The sequence below is a fragment of the Vigna angularis genome, chromosome 3 (assembly GCF_016808095.1).
Source record: "Vigna angularis cultivar LongXiaoDou No.4 chromosome 3, ASM1680809v1, whole genome shotgun sequence".
Taxonomy (NCBI): Eukaryota; Viridiplantae; Streptophyta; class Magnoliopsida; order Fabales; family Fabaceae; genus Vigna; species Vigna angularis.
In genome coordinates, this window is record NC_068972.1 from 3,651,050 (window position 1) to 3,668,549 (window position 17,500).

The 17,500-nt window shown below is 31.0% G+C and overlaps 2 protein-coding genes across 4 annotated transcripts; one reads left to right on the forward strand and one right to left on the reverse strand.

Annotated features, from left to right (window-relative positions):
• Nucleotides 1-6,075: 6,075 nt before the first annotated feature.
• On the reverse strand, nucleotides 6,076-8,519 carry LOC108325171 (transcription factor bHLH113). 3 transcript variants are annotated; one of them, XM_017558190.2, is made up of 5 exons: nucleotides 8,073-8,515; nucleotides 7,843-7,962; nucleotides 7,591-7,653; nucleotides 7,348-7,470; nucleotides 6,076-6,871 (listed from the first exon to the last, which is right to left on the reverse strand). In XM_017558190.2, the coding sequence occupies exons 1-5, from the start codon at nucleotides 8,388-8,390 to the stop codon at nucleotides 6,707-6,709; spliced, it is 789 nt and encodes a 262-aa protein (XP_017413679.1). In that variant the 5' UTR covers nucleotides 8,391-8,515; the 3' UTR covers nucleotides 6,076-6,706. The 3 variants fall into 3 exon arrangements, with proteins under 3 accessions (XP_017413679.1, XP_017413680.1, XP_017413681.1); XM_017558191.2 differs by having other exon boundaries at nucleotides 7,843-7,953; nucleotides 8,073-8,512; XM_017558192.2 differs by having other exon boundaries at nucleotides 6,753-7,211; nucleotides 8,073-8,519.
• A 2,734-nt stretch (nucleotides 8,520-11,253) lies between these two features.
• Nucleotides 11,254-13,172, forward strand: LOC108325131 (uncharacterized). The gene has a single exon (XM_017558143.2). It carries the CDS (start codon nucleotides 11,311-11,313, stop codon nucleotides 12,883-12,885), a length of 1,575 nt encoding a protein of 524 aa, XP_017413632.2. The 5' UTR covers nucleotides 11,254-11,310; the 3' UTR covers nucleotides 12,886-13,172.
• Nucleotides 13,173-17,500: the final 4,328 nt, after the last annotated feature.

Below are 17,500 nucleotides of genomic sequence, written 5' to 3' on the forward strand. Positions count from 1 at the left end.
GGCTGAATTTTAGTAAGGGTTGACTCGGCCTAATTTAGTTGAGATTGACTCATTCAAATTTGAAAGAATTTCAATTGATTAGACTTAATTGGGACACGTGTCAACCTTCGAGCTAGGCTGCTAAACATGACCTTTTACTCATATCAATCCATCCAGACCTACAGCTCGGACATAATCGTCTTGACCTTCATTGTTTTGGACTAATTTGTCTAGACCTTTGGCCTAAACTAATCCGTCTCAACCATCATCTCAGACTGTCTCATCTCAACCATCAACCTAGGCCAATCCGTCTCGGCGTTCGCCCCAATCTCGTCTTTTGATTTGGGTTTGTCCATTTCAATCGTCAGTTTGGAATGACACGTCTCAACCTGCTGTTCAAGTCAACCAGACTCGACATTCAACCTTGGTCATACCATCCAGTCCTGGCCATATCATCCAGACCTTTAATCTTAGTCAGTTTGTTTGAACTTTTAACCTAAGTCAATCCTTCTTGACTTTTGACCTATTTCGACCTTTGACTTGGATCAATTCATCTCAACCCTTGATCCAAGAGGGCTCGTCTTAATTTTTTGTTCAAAATTAGTTATTTTGACATTCGATTTTGGTTGACTCTTTATGAATTCAACTCGAGACTACTCGACTTGATATATAACTCAAGTTGAATAAACTGTTTTAAATAATTAATTAAAATATTGTACTGAAGGCTAACTCATCTTAATTCTTATCCTAATCTACTTGAAAGGAGAGGAGATTTTGGGACTGAAATTTTTCTTTTCCTCTTTGATTAAAATTCCCCTATATTCAAGTGTAAGGATTGACCCCTTACGAGTTAAGTTGACAGTTATATTACTAGCACCCTCAGTTGATGTTTCCTGACATATTATGGCGGACCTTTAAAACTCTATATATTGCTCGAGCTTGAAACAAAAAAAAGTGTCGCACTAATAATGTCTACCGTTCGTTTATTCAGGAACTTTTCTTAATTATTACCATACTCCAAACCACACATTAGATGATATCCATGTATGCAAATCATATGAAAATTTTTTTTATCAAAGAGAGGATAATAGATCATAAAAGTTTTGTACTAATTATACACTTAGAGGAGCTTTCAAACCCACAAAAACATTACAATATTTCACTAGAAATTTTGGTAAGAAAACAGGAAAATAATTGAAGAGAACGTAAAGACTTTCTTCAATGACCTCGCCCTTTGTGACTAGGCCCAGAATAAGCCCGATTGATGAACAAAGCAATGAAGGAAGGTGAAGAATATTGATCTCTGAGAGATTTCCTGGCCTCTACATAGTTGGAGTATGAGAGCAAGAGCACGAAGATGGTGAAAAAGGTTGCGTTAAATGCCACTACAACAGAGTAATCCTTCATTTTTGTACCTGCTAACTACCCTCTTATTCTGACCAAATCATATGGTATGAACCAAGATTAGTGCCATATTTATATATAGGACGTGTGCGTGAGAAGGTTGGAAAAAAAGTACGTTTTTGACTCTTACTTCATTATTGTGGGGACCTAGGTACGATAGCGGAATTTGAAGGTTAAAACACTTCATTATTAGTATTTGCAGTGCATTGAATTAGATATCAGACCAAACATATATAAAATACTTTAGTCTTCAAATAAGACTCAGTAAAAGGTGTGGAAAATAACATTAATTAAAAGAGTTAACATAATTTTAAAAACTGTGTATATGTTTTTACAAGAATGAAGTAACTTTTTACTATATCAGATGCCCTCTTCTTTCAGGTTTCAATACATGCCTAAAAACTATATTTACTCTCTTTTTATCATGTAGCCATGCATTAATCTTATTGTGTGACATTGCCATTATGAAAACAAAGCGTGGTACTCGATTATTGAATTGAAATCTTTGGTTACTAGTTTGCTGAGACTAAAAAGATTTGTTAATTAGTATTGGGAAAGACTGGGAATTGAGTTTGAATTGGTCTGCAGTTTATTCTCAGAATTTTCATAGATTGATGAACATCCCCAGTCATTGGTCTAACACCATCTCAGCAGTCTATTTAGGCTTCACGCTCTAAATCCATGCTCATCAATACATTTTCATTGATCATATATGTATATAAGTCAACCATATTGACAGAATGACATTCAAAACAATTCTCTTAAATCAATTCAGTATTCACATCTGCATTTACACTGAATTGGTTAAGAGTAGACCAATCCAAATTGAATTAATATCTGCTGACTCGTGGGGATGGGTCAATTTTCTTGGCTTCACGTTGCTACCAGTTTCTGATGTCATGCAGGAGAAATGTATAGTTATTATTGCAAACTGCAGCAGACATCTCAGCAAGAATGCAACTTTTCAAGTATGTCTGTGCACGTAATTTGAATTTGACTATAAGTTGTATGACTAATCCCAGTTCATCTTGCACTCAGTAATATCTACCAAATTTCATTTCATCTGCAAAAGACCTTCCATGTCATGGAATGTAAATTGAAGAGCAGCATGCAGCCTGAATACAGCTATTTTCTGTCCTACAACTATTTGAATGACCAGTAAAGGTTTTTAAAACTCTTATGATGAATTTCTATTCTCTATTTAGCGTTAGTGAAGACTAAATTTGTAACCAAACTGAAGTGCTAAAGTACTTATTAAATTGTTACGAAATTCATAATAAATTAATAGTTTAAATAATATAAGAGTAAATATAAACTATTGTTTTTAATTATATTGAAATTTAATTTAGGAAGTAAAGATAAAAGATTGTAGATTAAATAACGTAGATAATTATAAACACAAAATAAATATATAAAGAAAAAAATGGCGTGATATTTGAGTGACAGTGTGCGAGAAAGAAATAACTTAACCCTTCTTTCACGCGACTTTTACATCTTCGAAAATATAAAATGAAAATATATTTCTCTGCTCATAAGAAGATTATAAAAAACAATATTATTATATATGTTTTATTCTCCGTAAATTTCATATGTTTATCAATGTAATTTTTATTGTTGTGTTCATGAGTAAATTATATCTTTATGGGGAATAAGGGAAGGGACTTTATAACCTTCATTACAATTTTTATTGATTTTTTTTTAAATTAGTTTGAAATTTATAAAGTTTTACTGGAAATATAAAAAACTAATAAAAAAATACTTTTATACTTTCCTAGGAATAAATTTGCAAGTATAATATTTCTATCCATTACATTATCAAGAATATAAAATATTGAAACAAACATTTTACCTATAAATAAATGAAGGTTTTACATTATTATTTACGTGCTTTAAGTTATAATATAAAAGTATGTAATGAAAAATGGGTTTATTTGGGCCTTAGGCCTATATCAAATGCACTTTAATGGGTTTTACCGCTAATGGGCTTTCGGTGTGGTAAGTTTTTTTTTTCAGTTCAGTGAATCGAGTGTGGTAAAGCAATGCTAGACGCACCGTCTCGAAATGTTTTAAATTATTTAAAGCTTGTTCACAAATTATTTTCAACGAATCATAATTCATATTAATTTCGAGATAAAAAAGATTATTTAAAGGCAAGTATAAAATTGTAGAGGTTCTCTTTGCAGGAAAAAGTTAGTGTAGCATTGCCACGATGTTTCAAATGTTTCAATTGAATTATTAAATTGTTGGTTTACACATATTAATCTAATTCAACTATAAAGGCTAACTAAAATTGGGTTAACCTAATTTCAAAACTTTAATGCTCACCTTAACTAAAAACATTTAGTTTTTAATGGATTTGAGGGAGAGTGATTGAATGAATTTGAGAGGATTTGAAGGTAAATTTTTGTTGTTTATTTGTGTGAATTTTGGAGGTAAGTAGAGTGGATTTGGAAATAAATTTTGTTAATCTGTCACATCAATCAAATTCTACACTAATTCTCACAAACTTTACTTCTAAATTCACTTTCACTTACCTCAAAAATCCACTCAATTAAATAACACAAAATTTACTTTCAAATCCTCTCAAATCCATTCAATCACTCTTTCCCAACTCCATTCAACTGAACAAAGCATTAAAGATTATAAAAACGTGTTGAATATGTTGATCTATTTATGTCGCCCACGACTTTTGACATAATACGACTTTTTCAATCTAATTATCTCTGTCTATATTTACTAATGGCGTGAAATATTTATCAAAATTTGAAAAATATAAATACATAATTAAAAAAATTATTTCTATAAAAGTGTGTAATACATAAATTATGTAAAAAACAATAAGGAAGTATCCAAACCATTAGCATGAAATTTTTTAAATAAGATCTATATGAGAACTTCCAAATTTAATCCAACTGAAGTTTTTTTAGATAAAATTATTCAATAAAAAAAACTGAAAAAAAAGTGAAGAACTACGAAAATCCCAATACAAAAAAGAAATTAAGATAATAATAAATGTTTAACCAATTCTCCTACATGTGAAAAGTAAATGATAGATTTATAACATTGACTAGAATTCAAATTTACGAGAGTAAATAAATACTAGAGTAGATTTTAGTATTTCTCATCTTATAGGATGAGGAAATTAGAAAATTGCAGTCTATAAAAATAAAGAAAGGAGAAAAATAAAGGTTTAGATGACGAGATCATAAATTTTTTAGTAATAGATCTTCATAAATGTTAAGAGTTAAAGAAAAACTTATATTTTGGGTACATATATAAGGACAGAAAGCACAATCTATGTATAACTAAGATGAGAGATGAGAGTTTAATTGTCAAATATACGATATTTGATTTTTTTTTTCAAATTTTCAATAAATTAGGGGGTTATGTATGTAGAAGAAATTTGTGTTGCAAAATCTTATCAAATATGTATAAAAAAAAGTAACTAAGAAGTGTAGATGATAGCTTATAAGGGATAAGCTAGTCTTAACTTTTAAGTATTTTTAAATTATTTTTAAATTCTCTCATAAAAATCATTGTAAAAGTTATAAAACAATTACTTAAAAGTGAAATCTACGTAAAAGTTGATTAAATAGGTGTTAGGAGGAGAGACTTTAAATCGTAAATTTCAATGAAAGTCAATTGACAACGCATTGTTCTATAATTGCAATGAATTGTTCCAGTAGAAGAAAAACACGCGCACCCAGGTCAAAAACAACGTAATTAATAACTCCAACAACATGCTTAGTTTAAAACAAATTCTGCATACATTCATAAACAAAAACACACACAATTAATTTCCCCCAAGTTACAACTTACCACGCTCTCTTCAGTTAATTGTTTTCATATTTCAAATTCCATTATTTTTCACCAACTTTCCAGATTCCTAATGTTAACCATTACAAATCTAGGAATTCTATCCCTTGTTCAGTTTTTTTTTTAAAGATTCCTTTCAAGAAATCAATAGATTTAATATATTTATAGTATAATAGTTATTAGGTTTTCTATTTTACTTTCTTTATTTTTACATTACAATAATGCTTATGTTTAAACTGATTAAATATTAGACGAAGAATAAGGGTATAACTGAGAAAAAAAATAAGTGATTAATAATCTTGTTTTGAATTTTGAGAATAATAGTTAAAAAGGAATATATATTTTTTAAAATCCAACAATTAAAATGAAACTGAGAAAATATTTTCTATTTGCAATATGGGAGATGCAAATGCCTTCCATGTTTATTTTTGTCATGTTAAAATCATATTTTAGAAAGAATAACATAGATGGTTGTGTTGTGTCACCTATTTTATCGCCTACCTACCTTCTCGATTAAATATTTTTATTATTTTCTTTCTTCCCTTTCTAGAACTGTATTTGACGTATTACCTTTCTTCAAATAATCTCAAATTGCCATTCTTTTTTGTCTTCTCTTTTTAGAAGTGCATATCATGTTATACATTACCTTTCTTTCATTCATCCCAAATCACCATTCTGTTGTCTTTATCCGATTACAAATTAATATAAGATATAATATATAATGTACAACGTGAAACTGAAAAATCTAGAAGAAACGAAAACTAACTGCTTATTAACCAAACAAGAAACATCGTGAGTGTTTAGATAACAAGAAGCAAACCAAGGATGTAAAAATTACAAATCGTGATTTTCCCTTTTAGTAATGTTGGAAGAAAATTGCTATATAACTCAGATATCACATTCATACCAACGAAGTCACGATCAGCCTATTACGAATGCTTTCAAACGGTGTCATAATATCACGCGTATTCGCGGATATTCTGTTATCGTAATATTATTTTGTACAACACTACAAAAACCCCGTCACATGAGACGACACCCACAATAAAATACCTTAACACGATTGTTTCGATGGACACAGGTGAAATTTTAATCGAAATTTAGAGAGAAAATATATAATAAAAATAGAAGGAATCCTAGAGTGGTAGTTGAGGGTAGAAGGCCACACATCCCTAAATCCTAGATAAAATATTTGGTTGGTTCCATGTATAGAATAATGATAATATATATAGATATAGTTGTTGTCCTGAGAAAAGGACCTCAAAAAGAGATGTTACATATTTAAGGACAAAATCATGACCTCTGATTTGTACCTCATGTGTGAACTTTGAACCACTCTTGTTAATTGTTATCCCTCTTTGCCATTTCCTGCAGTTTACCTCCTTACCCATCCATCTCCAGATAAGCTGTCATATTGAGTACAACTCCAATTTGGGCAGACATAGGAACCCATTTCCCAAAAGCCTACAAATTTTCAAAACCATTCATTCATCTTCCTTTCTTTTCACTACTTCTTCCCTGATGGTGAAACTTTGTTCCCTATTGCACCAGGTGACCAAAAATCAGCACCGTTGCTACTCGCCACGTGTACGGTGCATCCCACTGGGATCAAGCACAGACCCCTACTCCTCAAGTCCTTCTTCACTTCCTCTTCGTTGTTTTCTCCATCACCCTGAAATAATGCACACACACCAAATCTCTTCAGTCATCAATACTTACCTTATATGCCAATGTGTCACACTGTTGACTCTGTTCACTCACTACAAACAACTATCAGCATTTTTCAAGTAAGCTATAATATCTGCAGTATTGTCCCCATCAAGCGGGCCCTGCAACTCCCACCTTTGCTAGTTATAGATTTTGTTTACTTCTAATAAATCATACTCATGATCGAGGTTTTCAAAACACGCAATTGCATCCACAATATCGGGGTTTTGCAACCACAGTTGTGACTGTTTCGTACTACGTTTGTCTACGATTTTTCACGACATCAAAGGTTGTGACAAAATTGCCTGTAATCGTGACATCAGTTGCATTATTCAACAGTCTCTCGCAAAGTCAAAGATTGAGACAAAACCATGAATTCAATTAAAAACCTTGCACGATAAAGAAGAATGCGAGAATGATGAAAGATGGGATGGGACTCACGTGCTGGTGTTGGTGGTGTGACGATGACAAGCTTTGCAAGTAAGGAGAGCACAGGACCTGAACTTGGTCGTGAAGAAACCTTATATATCCCATGGCCTCGTGAAGCACCGATGCTGTATCTGTCTGCACATGCAGTTTCGATCAACACTCAAAATCTCAATTCAGTCAACCCCGTTTTCAATAGACCTTGGCCACATAAAAATTTACAAAATTCCAATTGTAAAAACACTGCATCTCAGTCACCTTGCCGAAGGGAGAAACAAGCTGTTGTAACGCTGCAATTCTTTCCCCAAGCTTCTCCTTCCTCTGATATTCCAAATAACTCGTCAAACCACACGAAACTATGATAATAACAACCCTTTTAAAAACCATACGACATTTTTTTTATTAGAAAACGACAGGCCGTGTATCTGCCATCGAGAAAAGTTATAGTTCGAAGTGAAGATAGAGAAGAAAACGACATGCAAACAATCCACGGTCGATTATTTTCCTCACCTTTGCATGTCCGGTTGAGGTGGGGTTCTCTGCCTTGGTCTTTTTAGTTAGTCTCTGGCCTCCAACACCCACCTTGGTGACTGGTTCTTGTCCCAACCCATTCCGCTTTTTCTGCAAACTCTTAAACAAAAGACAAAATGAAAAGCCAAAAAAAGAAGGTAGTACGGGAACAACACTACCATGACTGGTTTCCGGTTGACAAGCCAGAAAACAGAGAGAGCGTGACATACAGTGGACTTGGGTAGGGAAGTGAAGGCGGTGTTGGTGTGGTTGGAGGAGGAAGCAGAAGAGGAGTCACTAGAAGTGATGACAGATTTCTGAGGGGTGACGATGGTGGGAGGAATGTGGGGTTGGGTTTGATGGTTTCCAAAGCATAGCATTTTGGGTGGCTTGTGAAAGGAGAAAAGAGGCGAAGCGGAGAGGGTGTGGTGATCGTAAGAGCAGTGGTGGTGAGGGAGAGGCAATGCAGGTGTTGCATCGAGATCATCTCCGAATAGTAACTGAGAGAAAGTGGTCCCTGTGAGTTCAAATTCGTCCTTGGGGTCCATGGAAAAAGAATGGGAAAGAAAGGGGCGAAAGAGAAAGAGAAAGAGAATGAAAGGAAGAAACAAGTGTCGAGTGAGAAAGAGTGTGGAAGGGACATATGTAAATGTTTATGTCGTGAGAGTAGTAATTGGTGAAAAATGTTTGAAAGAAACAAAAACAGAGGGATGGGCTGGGTGGGGTGTGGTGTGGAGTGGGAAAGTGGGCTCTTTCCGAGGTCGGCTTCGGTTTTCGGCAACCAATGGTCAAACCCACCTGGCCCGAGAAAACCGTGTTTGAGCCCTCCAACGCGTTTTTTCCTCTCACCGCTTCCCCTACCCTCAACCTCTTCTTTCTTACCTAACCAATATTACCACTGTTAGTTTACTGCTCTACTTTTCAAATTTTGTACCAATTCATTTGTCATCATTTTGCAATAAAATTCCTTCTATGAAAAAAAAATTAAAACTTTTCTAGTTTTTCAATTTTTTTTCTTGTCACTACACCTAAGAATTATATTTTCATTCTTTTATAAAATATTTTTTACAGTATTTTTATAACAGTGAAGAGTGGTTTCAATTTTTGTTTTTTTATTACAATTGTTTAATCATGACTAAATAGAGTTTTCCAAATTGGTCAAATAAAACAAATATTTAATTGGTAATCTACTCTTTATATCTAGATATATCTAGTTGTATGATTCTTTTGTAATTTTATTTTATTTTTTTACAAAATTGAGTTTTATTTTTTTAAATATAGGAGTAATTTTTTCATTACGTTGTGATACATGGCATCTTTAATTTATAATTTAACGGAAATAGTTACATAAATTTTATTAAAAAACAAATACTTGAGTAAAAAATATAAGTGAATGATTGACCTACGTATAAAAAATAAATTATTAATTCAACTTAAGATGCTACTTAATTTTTTTTTTCCTAATTTTGTTATTTGAAAATAAATACATTAAAAAAATGAAGATGTTTTGACATAAGCCCGTACTCAATTACAAAATCAAAATCTAGTAACCATATTATGAGTTTTTTACTTGCTCTTCCTTAAATCAATTAAGAAAAATCTAATTTTCACGCGTTAATATACATTGTGGAGAACTTATAGGGGACATGCATTTTTCTCCTCCAAAAAATTATGTCTCTTAACGTTAAGGATTTTTAAAATTAAGCACGAAATATATATATATATATAAAAAGAGAGGTTTACAATCAAGTTTTAATAGACAAAAAGTTATCATTCATTAAAAAAAGACATAAACACTCATCTAATTTTAACTCAGGTTCCTTATTTATCTAATTTGTTTCACTTTCATCTTCATCATCTCTCTCATTCACACACATCAACTAAGTCTCTCAAACAAGCTTCTATTATAGAATTTGGCTCTAACCTACATGGGTTGGATCCGAAAAAGCTCACAGAGTCAAAAAGGCCCTTTATTAGAAAAGCTCGCAAGATTAAATACTCTCAAATTTCTATGGGTCAGGCTAGTCTATAGACTTTCTTTTTACTACCCATAATATAAGTGTTGGTGATGTTAATGAAAAACAGATTTAAGGAAATGACGAGAAAGAATGTTGGAATAAGAGAGATAAAAAATAAAGAGTTAAGAGGAATGAAGAATGAAGAATGAGAAATGAAAAAAATAAAAAATAAAGAGTTGAGAGGGATGAGAGAAGTGAGTAAAGATTTGGAGAGTTTTTTTTTTTTTAATTTTAAAAATAAAATTATTCAAATATTCTTCACTTTAAAACTTAAAATATATGATATATAAGAATATTTTTATTAATATATATATATATATATATATTATTAATATGGCTTATTTAATCTTTGTTCATTATTATTTCTTATATTTTAACATGCATTTATTGTCTTTAGTATATTTTACTTATTATTATTTGCTATTTAATAAGTGTATCACTGCATTATTTTGAATATTTGTCAAGTTATCTTTCAACTTTATGTAGTCCTGATCGAAAAATTAAAGTAATATATTGGCATGATAATACATAAAATTATACACCAATAAATAAAAAATTGAAAAAAGAATTAATGCTCATCAGATGAAATTTTACATAAAATGACCTCTTCAAATAAAAATAATTACTAATATTTGAATAAAAATTATTGAGTTTTTACAAATATAAAATTATAATTAGACAATAATATATTAGAAGCTGACTTATAAAGAAAAGAAAAATGTTAATAGTTGTAGGAGTTGTGCATCATGAAAACAGATGACATGATATTTGAAATTATTTTTATATATAAAAATAAAAACTAATAAGACGATCTGAGTGTATTGCATTTTATTAATTTGTTAATACTTTTTTTTAAAATGACCATCTCTTAAAATAAAAGATATATAACTGATAATGTATGGTATAGAAAGAGTGGGATGATCATTAATAATTTTTAAAAAGGAAGGAAAATAATTATAATTTGTTTATATATTGAGATTTTTTTTAATTACTAAAATACTTGCAATAAGTATTGGATGATTGTAGAAAAGACAAGAAATAGTTTGATTTATATACCTGTTTGTGTGATTCATAAAGCTCGTTGGAAACTTCACTGGGCCACACGTGGCCCATAAGCTAACCATAACCATGACAAAACCTGAGTCTACGTATGCAGTTATCACATGGACATGAGAAGAAATTGGAGTGAATTCTACAGCCATAGAAGTAGCAGAACATGAAGACAGAGAAAATGAAAGAAAAGTGGCGCCATCAATGAATCCAACCTAAAACCTCAAATACGACACAAAGCTTCCATTACAACCACCAATTCCTCATCCCTGCGTGGCTTAAACTGCTTCCAAGTTGGCAACCCCGTTATCGTTCGTTCGCTCCTTAAAACCCCGTTCTCTCTTCCACATAACCTACCCTAATTTTTTCCTACACACTTCACAGCCCACTAGCAAACACAATGGATATTTGGTCATGGATATGTGAGCTCCCCAACTCGCTGGAGTGGACCGAGTCTGACTCGCCACTCATGTTCGAACTGGCGAGTGAGGAGAAGGACAATTCAGTTCGTTCCATCCACCTGAAAGCTGATAGAACCTCCGGGTCTGACTCGGAAGCGGTGGTTACCTTCACCGTATGCTTGCAAGGCTTTCACCCACACAACGCCCACAAGCCTCTGTGGGTCTCCGAAAAATGCCACCTTTCATCACAAAACCCCTTCCTCCCTCTCCTGCTCCAACTGCTCCAAGAAATCATATCCAGCTCTCCCACGGCACACGATAGCACCTGCCCCCGCTCCCAGCTGCAGAAACTCAAGCCCGACCCCATCGCATGGATCATGGACTCTCACACACCCGAGTCCCTCTCCACCTTCTTCAACCTCGTCTTCACCATGCGCCTCTTCTGGCTCTGCGCGTTCCAAGCACCCCCCGAAGCCGGCTCCCTCTACTTCCACTCCCTCCTCACTCCCACCCTCGAAACGTCGTCCAAACTCGCCTCCGTCCTCCGCACCTTCTTCATCACCGTCGGAGTCGACACAGAACTTTGCTTCATGCGCACCCTCGGTTACATCATAACAAAACTGCACATGATAAAAGAACTGAGCGTAGGGTTAGGTTTAAAAACGCTTTTGCCTTCTCCCAGATTCTCTTACGCGACGGAGGCTCACGGTCTTTGGATTCTGAAGGGATACTCCCCGGTGATGAATATGAAACTGGTGCGAAGCAACGCTCAAAAAAGTCAATTCTGCGGCATCGACGCTAAGGAGTCCATTCTCCGTTACGCTCTGGCGCACCACCAACTCGAGGCACACGTACAGATAGAGTACACCGTTGGATTCTGCGACGGGTACATCCAGGTTCGTGCACGCTTGGATAACATACGCCTCCAGGTGGCGAGGCTAGGTTTCAACCAAAACGACGAAGTGGATTTCCTCGAGGAGAAACACTTTCCGTCCCGTGTTCGGGTGTGGGTTGGCCCGGAGATAGGAGCGACTTATTGTGGCGGGCTGAGCTTGGGCCGGTCGACGGAGAACAAAGAGAGCGAAGTGGAACTCCAAAAGGTAGTGAAGGGTAATTTGGAGAAGTCCGAGGGTTCTAACGTGACAGCATCGGCGAGGTCGTCGAGGAAGACACGAAGTAGGAGTTGGAGAATGGACCAAGATGCGGAAGGCAACGCAGCCATATTCGACGTGGTTTTGCATGATAATGGTGGTACGGGCCTGGAAGTGGGGTCGTTGAAGGGTACAAGTGAAACGGGTGATGAGCGTGTTCATGGACTGAAAGGGCGATATGTGAGGGGAAACAGAGCGTTTACTAAAAGCGGATCGGTGATTATTGCAGGAGATGAATATGGAGAGGAAGTGGGCTGGAGACTGAGCAAAGAGATGGAAGGGAGTGTCTTGAAGTGGAGAATTGGTGGAGAGTTTTGGCTTAGCTATTTGCCCAACCAAACCAAGGGTTCTTATTACGAAACTAGGTATATTGAGTGGTGTGATGAAGTTGACTTGCCTCTTATTCATGCCAAAACATCCTAGGCAACCATTTATGACTAGTTTAACTTCTCAGCAGGACGAGTTTATGTCGTAATGTATGTACAATAAACTTGAAGCTGTGTCTGTTATGGTTATATTTCTGCAATACCCAGTAGCCATTAGAGCACTATAGTTAAACAAACGTTTTATGTGCCATTTCTATAGTTCCATAGCCATTAAAGCACTGCATGTACATATAAGGTCGTATTCATGTCAAGTAGTTGTAAGACTCATTTCCAAGTCTTTTTAATTTAATTTTTATGAAGTTTTTGTTTCTTTTTTGTGATTAAGGCTATTATTTGAGATTTAAATCCTTAAATTTTATCCTATATCAATATATTTCAATAAAATATTTTATCAAATTTAGATGTTAAGTTTACTATGCTTCTATCACTCTAAGTGTACAAATGCAAGATATTAGAGATAACAAATAAGCATGTATGTTCTCAAGAGTATTATCTAAATTTTTTTCAATTTGTGGTATTAACCGTGTATAAATATTAGTATTGGATATATCATCATTGTCTTCATACTCAATTCAATACTCATCTTATTCTTTTATTTGTCTTTTAAAGCATTAAAACACCTTTAATTTATTAGGAAATTTAATAAATTTATATTAGCTTTTTCCTTAGTTTTGTAACTTACTTATAACACGTGATTTTTTTGGGGTGATATTATTCAATTATTATTTGATATTTTGATATTTATATAATTATAATTTATTTTTTATATCTAATTAAAAAAATGTGTATAATTTTACATTAAATACTTAATAATATCATGTTTTGTTTAATGTATTTTTTTATTCTTTTTAAGTAGTTAATTAATATTTAAAATAATACATGAGTGACACAACATGCACAGAAATCAGAATATGAGAATGATTTTATACCTGTGAAAATGGAGATTGAATAGTCAAATCTAACCCAATGTTATCATGCTATATATCAAGAGCCATCTTATTTAAAATAGTATTAGAATATGATATATTTTTTCATATTATTATATATATATATATTACTTATATATATATATATATATATATATATATATAAGTAATACATGATTTAAAAATTAATGTTCTTACTTTTCAATATTTGTTTTACTTTTATTTTTAGAAATCCATCTCTTAAAGGCTGCTGTGTGAAGATGAGAAATAGAGAAAACTAGAGATCAGGGAAAGAAAAAAAGAAGAGAGAAAGAAAAAAAGAGAGGGGTGAGTTAGGGGGCTTACAGATTTTCTTGTCTGTCACTTTTAAATATCTCTTATAAATTTACACCTACATTAAATTTGAATATATTTTCTTAAATATCAATATGATATTATAACTTGGTTTTTATTAGTTTTTAATCTATATACTTGCATACGAGATCTTTATGTTTAATTATTAATTTTTAAAACTATTTATTTTAGAATTTACGAGGGGATAGTTTTTAATTCTCCTCATCCAAATTTGAAAGAAATAAAAGATACAACATATTTTAGTCTATATTATTAGGGATTTTTGTTTTTAGCCACATAAAGTTTGTGCAGGTAATATGGATCAAATAAGTATTTAAACAGTTATAAATTTGTCAAAAAACACCAATACAACTAAATGAGTATATGTGTATTACATATTTTTTATATCTTTTTAATTATTCTTAACTATTAATTTGTATATTAGTCAATAATTCACTTGGCTATTATCTTGATCAGATTTTTAAAAAACCACTACAATCGCTGTTTATTAGAATAAAAAATTTTATACCAAGCGTAATGTCATATATTACAGTCATAGTACGACTATACACAATAATTGCTTAACTAATTTTCTTTATACGATTATATATTTTAATTTTGTAATACAACTATAAAATAATTATTGTCGATGTATTATTTTTAGATGTTAAAAAGTATTAACATTTGATGTTTAAATTAAGGGTTAGTGGTTTTTAATAATTACTGTAGGATTTTTTATTTTTTATTTTTATATGGGTGATGAAGTCCACTTGAGGTATGCTGTGATCGTTGTTAGTTGACCTGATTTTATATACCACGAAATTGAATACAGCATTTAATCAATTTTAAGAATTATAACATTATACTTAAAAATTATTAGTTGGTCAATATAATATGATTATGTTTAAATGTTTTTTTAACTATGTTAGATATATTTTTGTTCTCATATTTACATTGATTTATTTACTTATATTTAAATAAATCATAAACAATGTATATGTGTATGACAACGAACTAAAATCAAAGATTAAAATAATTGAATGCATAAATATAGAAATACAGATATATTCTACCATGTTCAAATACAAAGGATTAGTAAAGTACCCTTGTCCATTATTAAATGTTCCATGATTTTGTGTATCCATTACCCATAATTAGACCTACCACGAGTTAAGACCTTCATTATGATTGATCATTAGTAATTATAATTTCCATTATTACATTGGTGCTACCGGGTTCTATTCCTCGAGACAGTACTTTAATAATATATAAAAAAAAATCAATATATATATATATATATATATATATATATATATATATATATATATATATATATATATATATAAACAAAGCTTTCCATAATACATGTCCCAAACCTAAACTTAATACCACTTTTTCATCTTTGCCTATTAGAAATTATTCTTATATTTTATATACTTTTACAATTATGAAAATAGATAGAAAAGAGTGAAATTTTTTCCCTCTGTTTGTTGTATTACTTTACAATTGTGAGAATAATAATTTTTTAATTTGATTTAGTCTATTGAAGTATTTTTCTAATCTTTTATTTAAAATGACTGTAATTATCGAAACGATTTAAAAGATGAAACCATAATAAATTTTAGATTCTTAATATTTTTATTTTTGTTGTTTTAAAAATTAAAAAAAAATGCATATTGTTGAAAATAAATTTAATAAACATATCAATTTAAAAAAAATTCAATACTTAGGAAGAGAGAAATTTCATTTATGGTAGTTATATAACAAGTTTATTTGTTAATTGGCTTAAAAAAAATACTATTTATTGTAATTTAACTAAACATGTTTGTATTTTTATAGAAAGTAAAAGTGAATATATTGACAATTTCTTTAAAGGTACATATTTTTATTTATGTTGACTTTATAGAAAGTAACGAAGGATTTTTTATATTACTTATTTTTAATATTAGACTTTAGTTTCTGCAACCAAAACATATCAAAACTAAGTAGAAAAAGGAGTATTTGACTTTGATTTTTAATCAAATCATAAACTTCAACATTATGTTAACCTCGTTAAAACCAAAACCAAAAATAATAAAAGAATTATAACAAAAAAAAGAATAGGCTTTTATTTTGAAAAATAACTAAAACTTATTTGACTATATGGTTTGTTTTTTTGGACAACTAAAGCATATTGTGGTATTTTAAAAAAACATTTTATTGAGTGACTCTCACTGTATTAAACAATCTAAAAAAATAAACAAAAATTTAATACTCTCAAATGAATAAAAAACAAACAACATAGGTAAAAATTGAGAACTAATATTAGAATATAAATTTTCATGTATTTTATGATACATATAAAAAAAGAAATAAATAAAATATATTAACATATAATTTTTAGGGTTCAGATGAAGGGAATTCAAATTTGAAAACATAGTCTTAAACTAAAACTGAAAAAGGAACCTGTGAATGTGAAAGCAAACAAGAGAAAATGAAGGAACTTATGCGTGCAGAAACAAGCCAAAGAGAGAATGAAAGAACCTGCGAACGTGGAAGCAAACAACATAAAGAAATCAATAAGAGAAATTGAGAAAGAAAAGAAAAAAACTGGAAACAACGGGTTTGAGACAGATAAGTATTTTTTCTAAAATTTTAACCATAAACAGAAAAATAAGCTTTGATTCTTCGTAAAATTGAAGCTTATAAATGTTCAAATATTTTAAAATTTTCACCAGTGACATATTTGAAATAATTTGCACAATTATAAAATTCAGAACTTTAAAATTTTAGAACCAAAGCATATAGTTGTATAAATAATTTAAAAAATTGTCATCAAATTTTATAAATTTTTGTTTTATTTGAAATCAATAGTCTGTTAAATATTTTGAATACATTTTATGCACTAATACATTTATGCTTTAGAATACACTTAAAAAGGGGTTTTTATAGTCTTTGGTTGAATATTAACCCTACTTTATGTTGTTAGGATTTCTTAAATCAATAAATGGTTTCTGAGAATTCTAAAAAATAGATGAAATAGATTCTTATAATTTAATAAACATAAAGTTTTTCATGTTACTCACGACAAAAATCACTATATTGATGAGTTGAATAATTTATTTTTTATTCAGATATAAATGGTTTAATATTTTATTTCATTATTTATTCAGAGTTTTTAATAATAAATATAGTTTATTATATTTAATCAAATATAGTTTTTTATTCCAAATTTATTGTGATCTTCCATATTTTATATATTTTTTATTTTAATAAATTTTCATTGAAAACAAATTATTGCTAGATATTAAGTTCATCATTATGTTTACATGAAATTATTTAAAAAGAAAAGAAAGAAATTATGTATTGAAATAAATGATATAACTGACAAAAAATACTAGGTTTTAAAAATAT

What these genes read in the sequence shown, in the direction of transcription:
- LOC108325171 (XM_017558190.2), bottom strand. Translation starts at nt 8,390, where the DNA reads ATGGACCCCAAGGACGAATTTGAACTCACAGGGACCACTTTCTCTCAG. An exon ending in TTGTTTCTCCCTTCGGCAAG is followed by an intron (nt 7,471 to 7,590) that starts GTGACTGAGATG and finishes CTGCATGTGCAG; the next exon opens with ACAGATACAGCATCGGTGCT. An exon ending in CACACCACCAACACCAGCAC is followed by an intron (nt 6,872 to 7,347) that starts GTGAGTCCCATC and finishes GCATTATTTCAG; the next exon opens with GGTGATGGAGAAAACAACGA.
- LOC108325131 (XM_017558143.2), top strand. Translation starts at nt 11,311, where the DNA reads ATGGATATTTGGTCATGGATATGTGAGCTCCCCAACTCGCTGGAGTGG.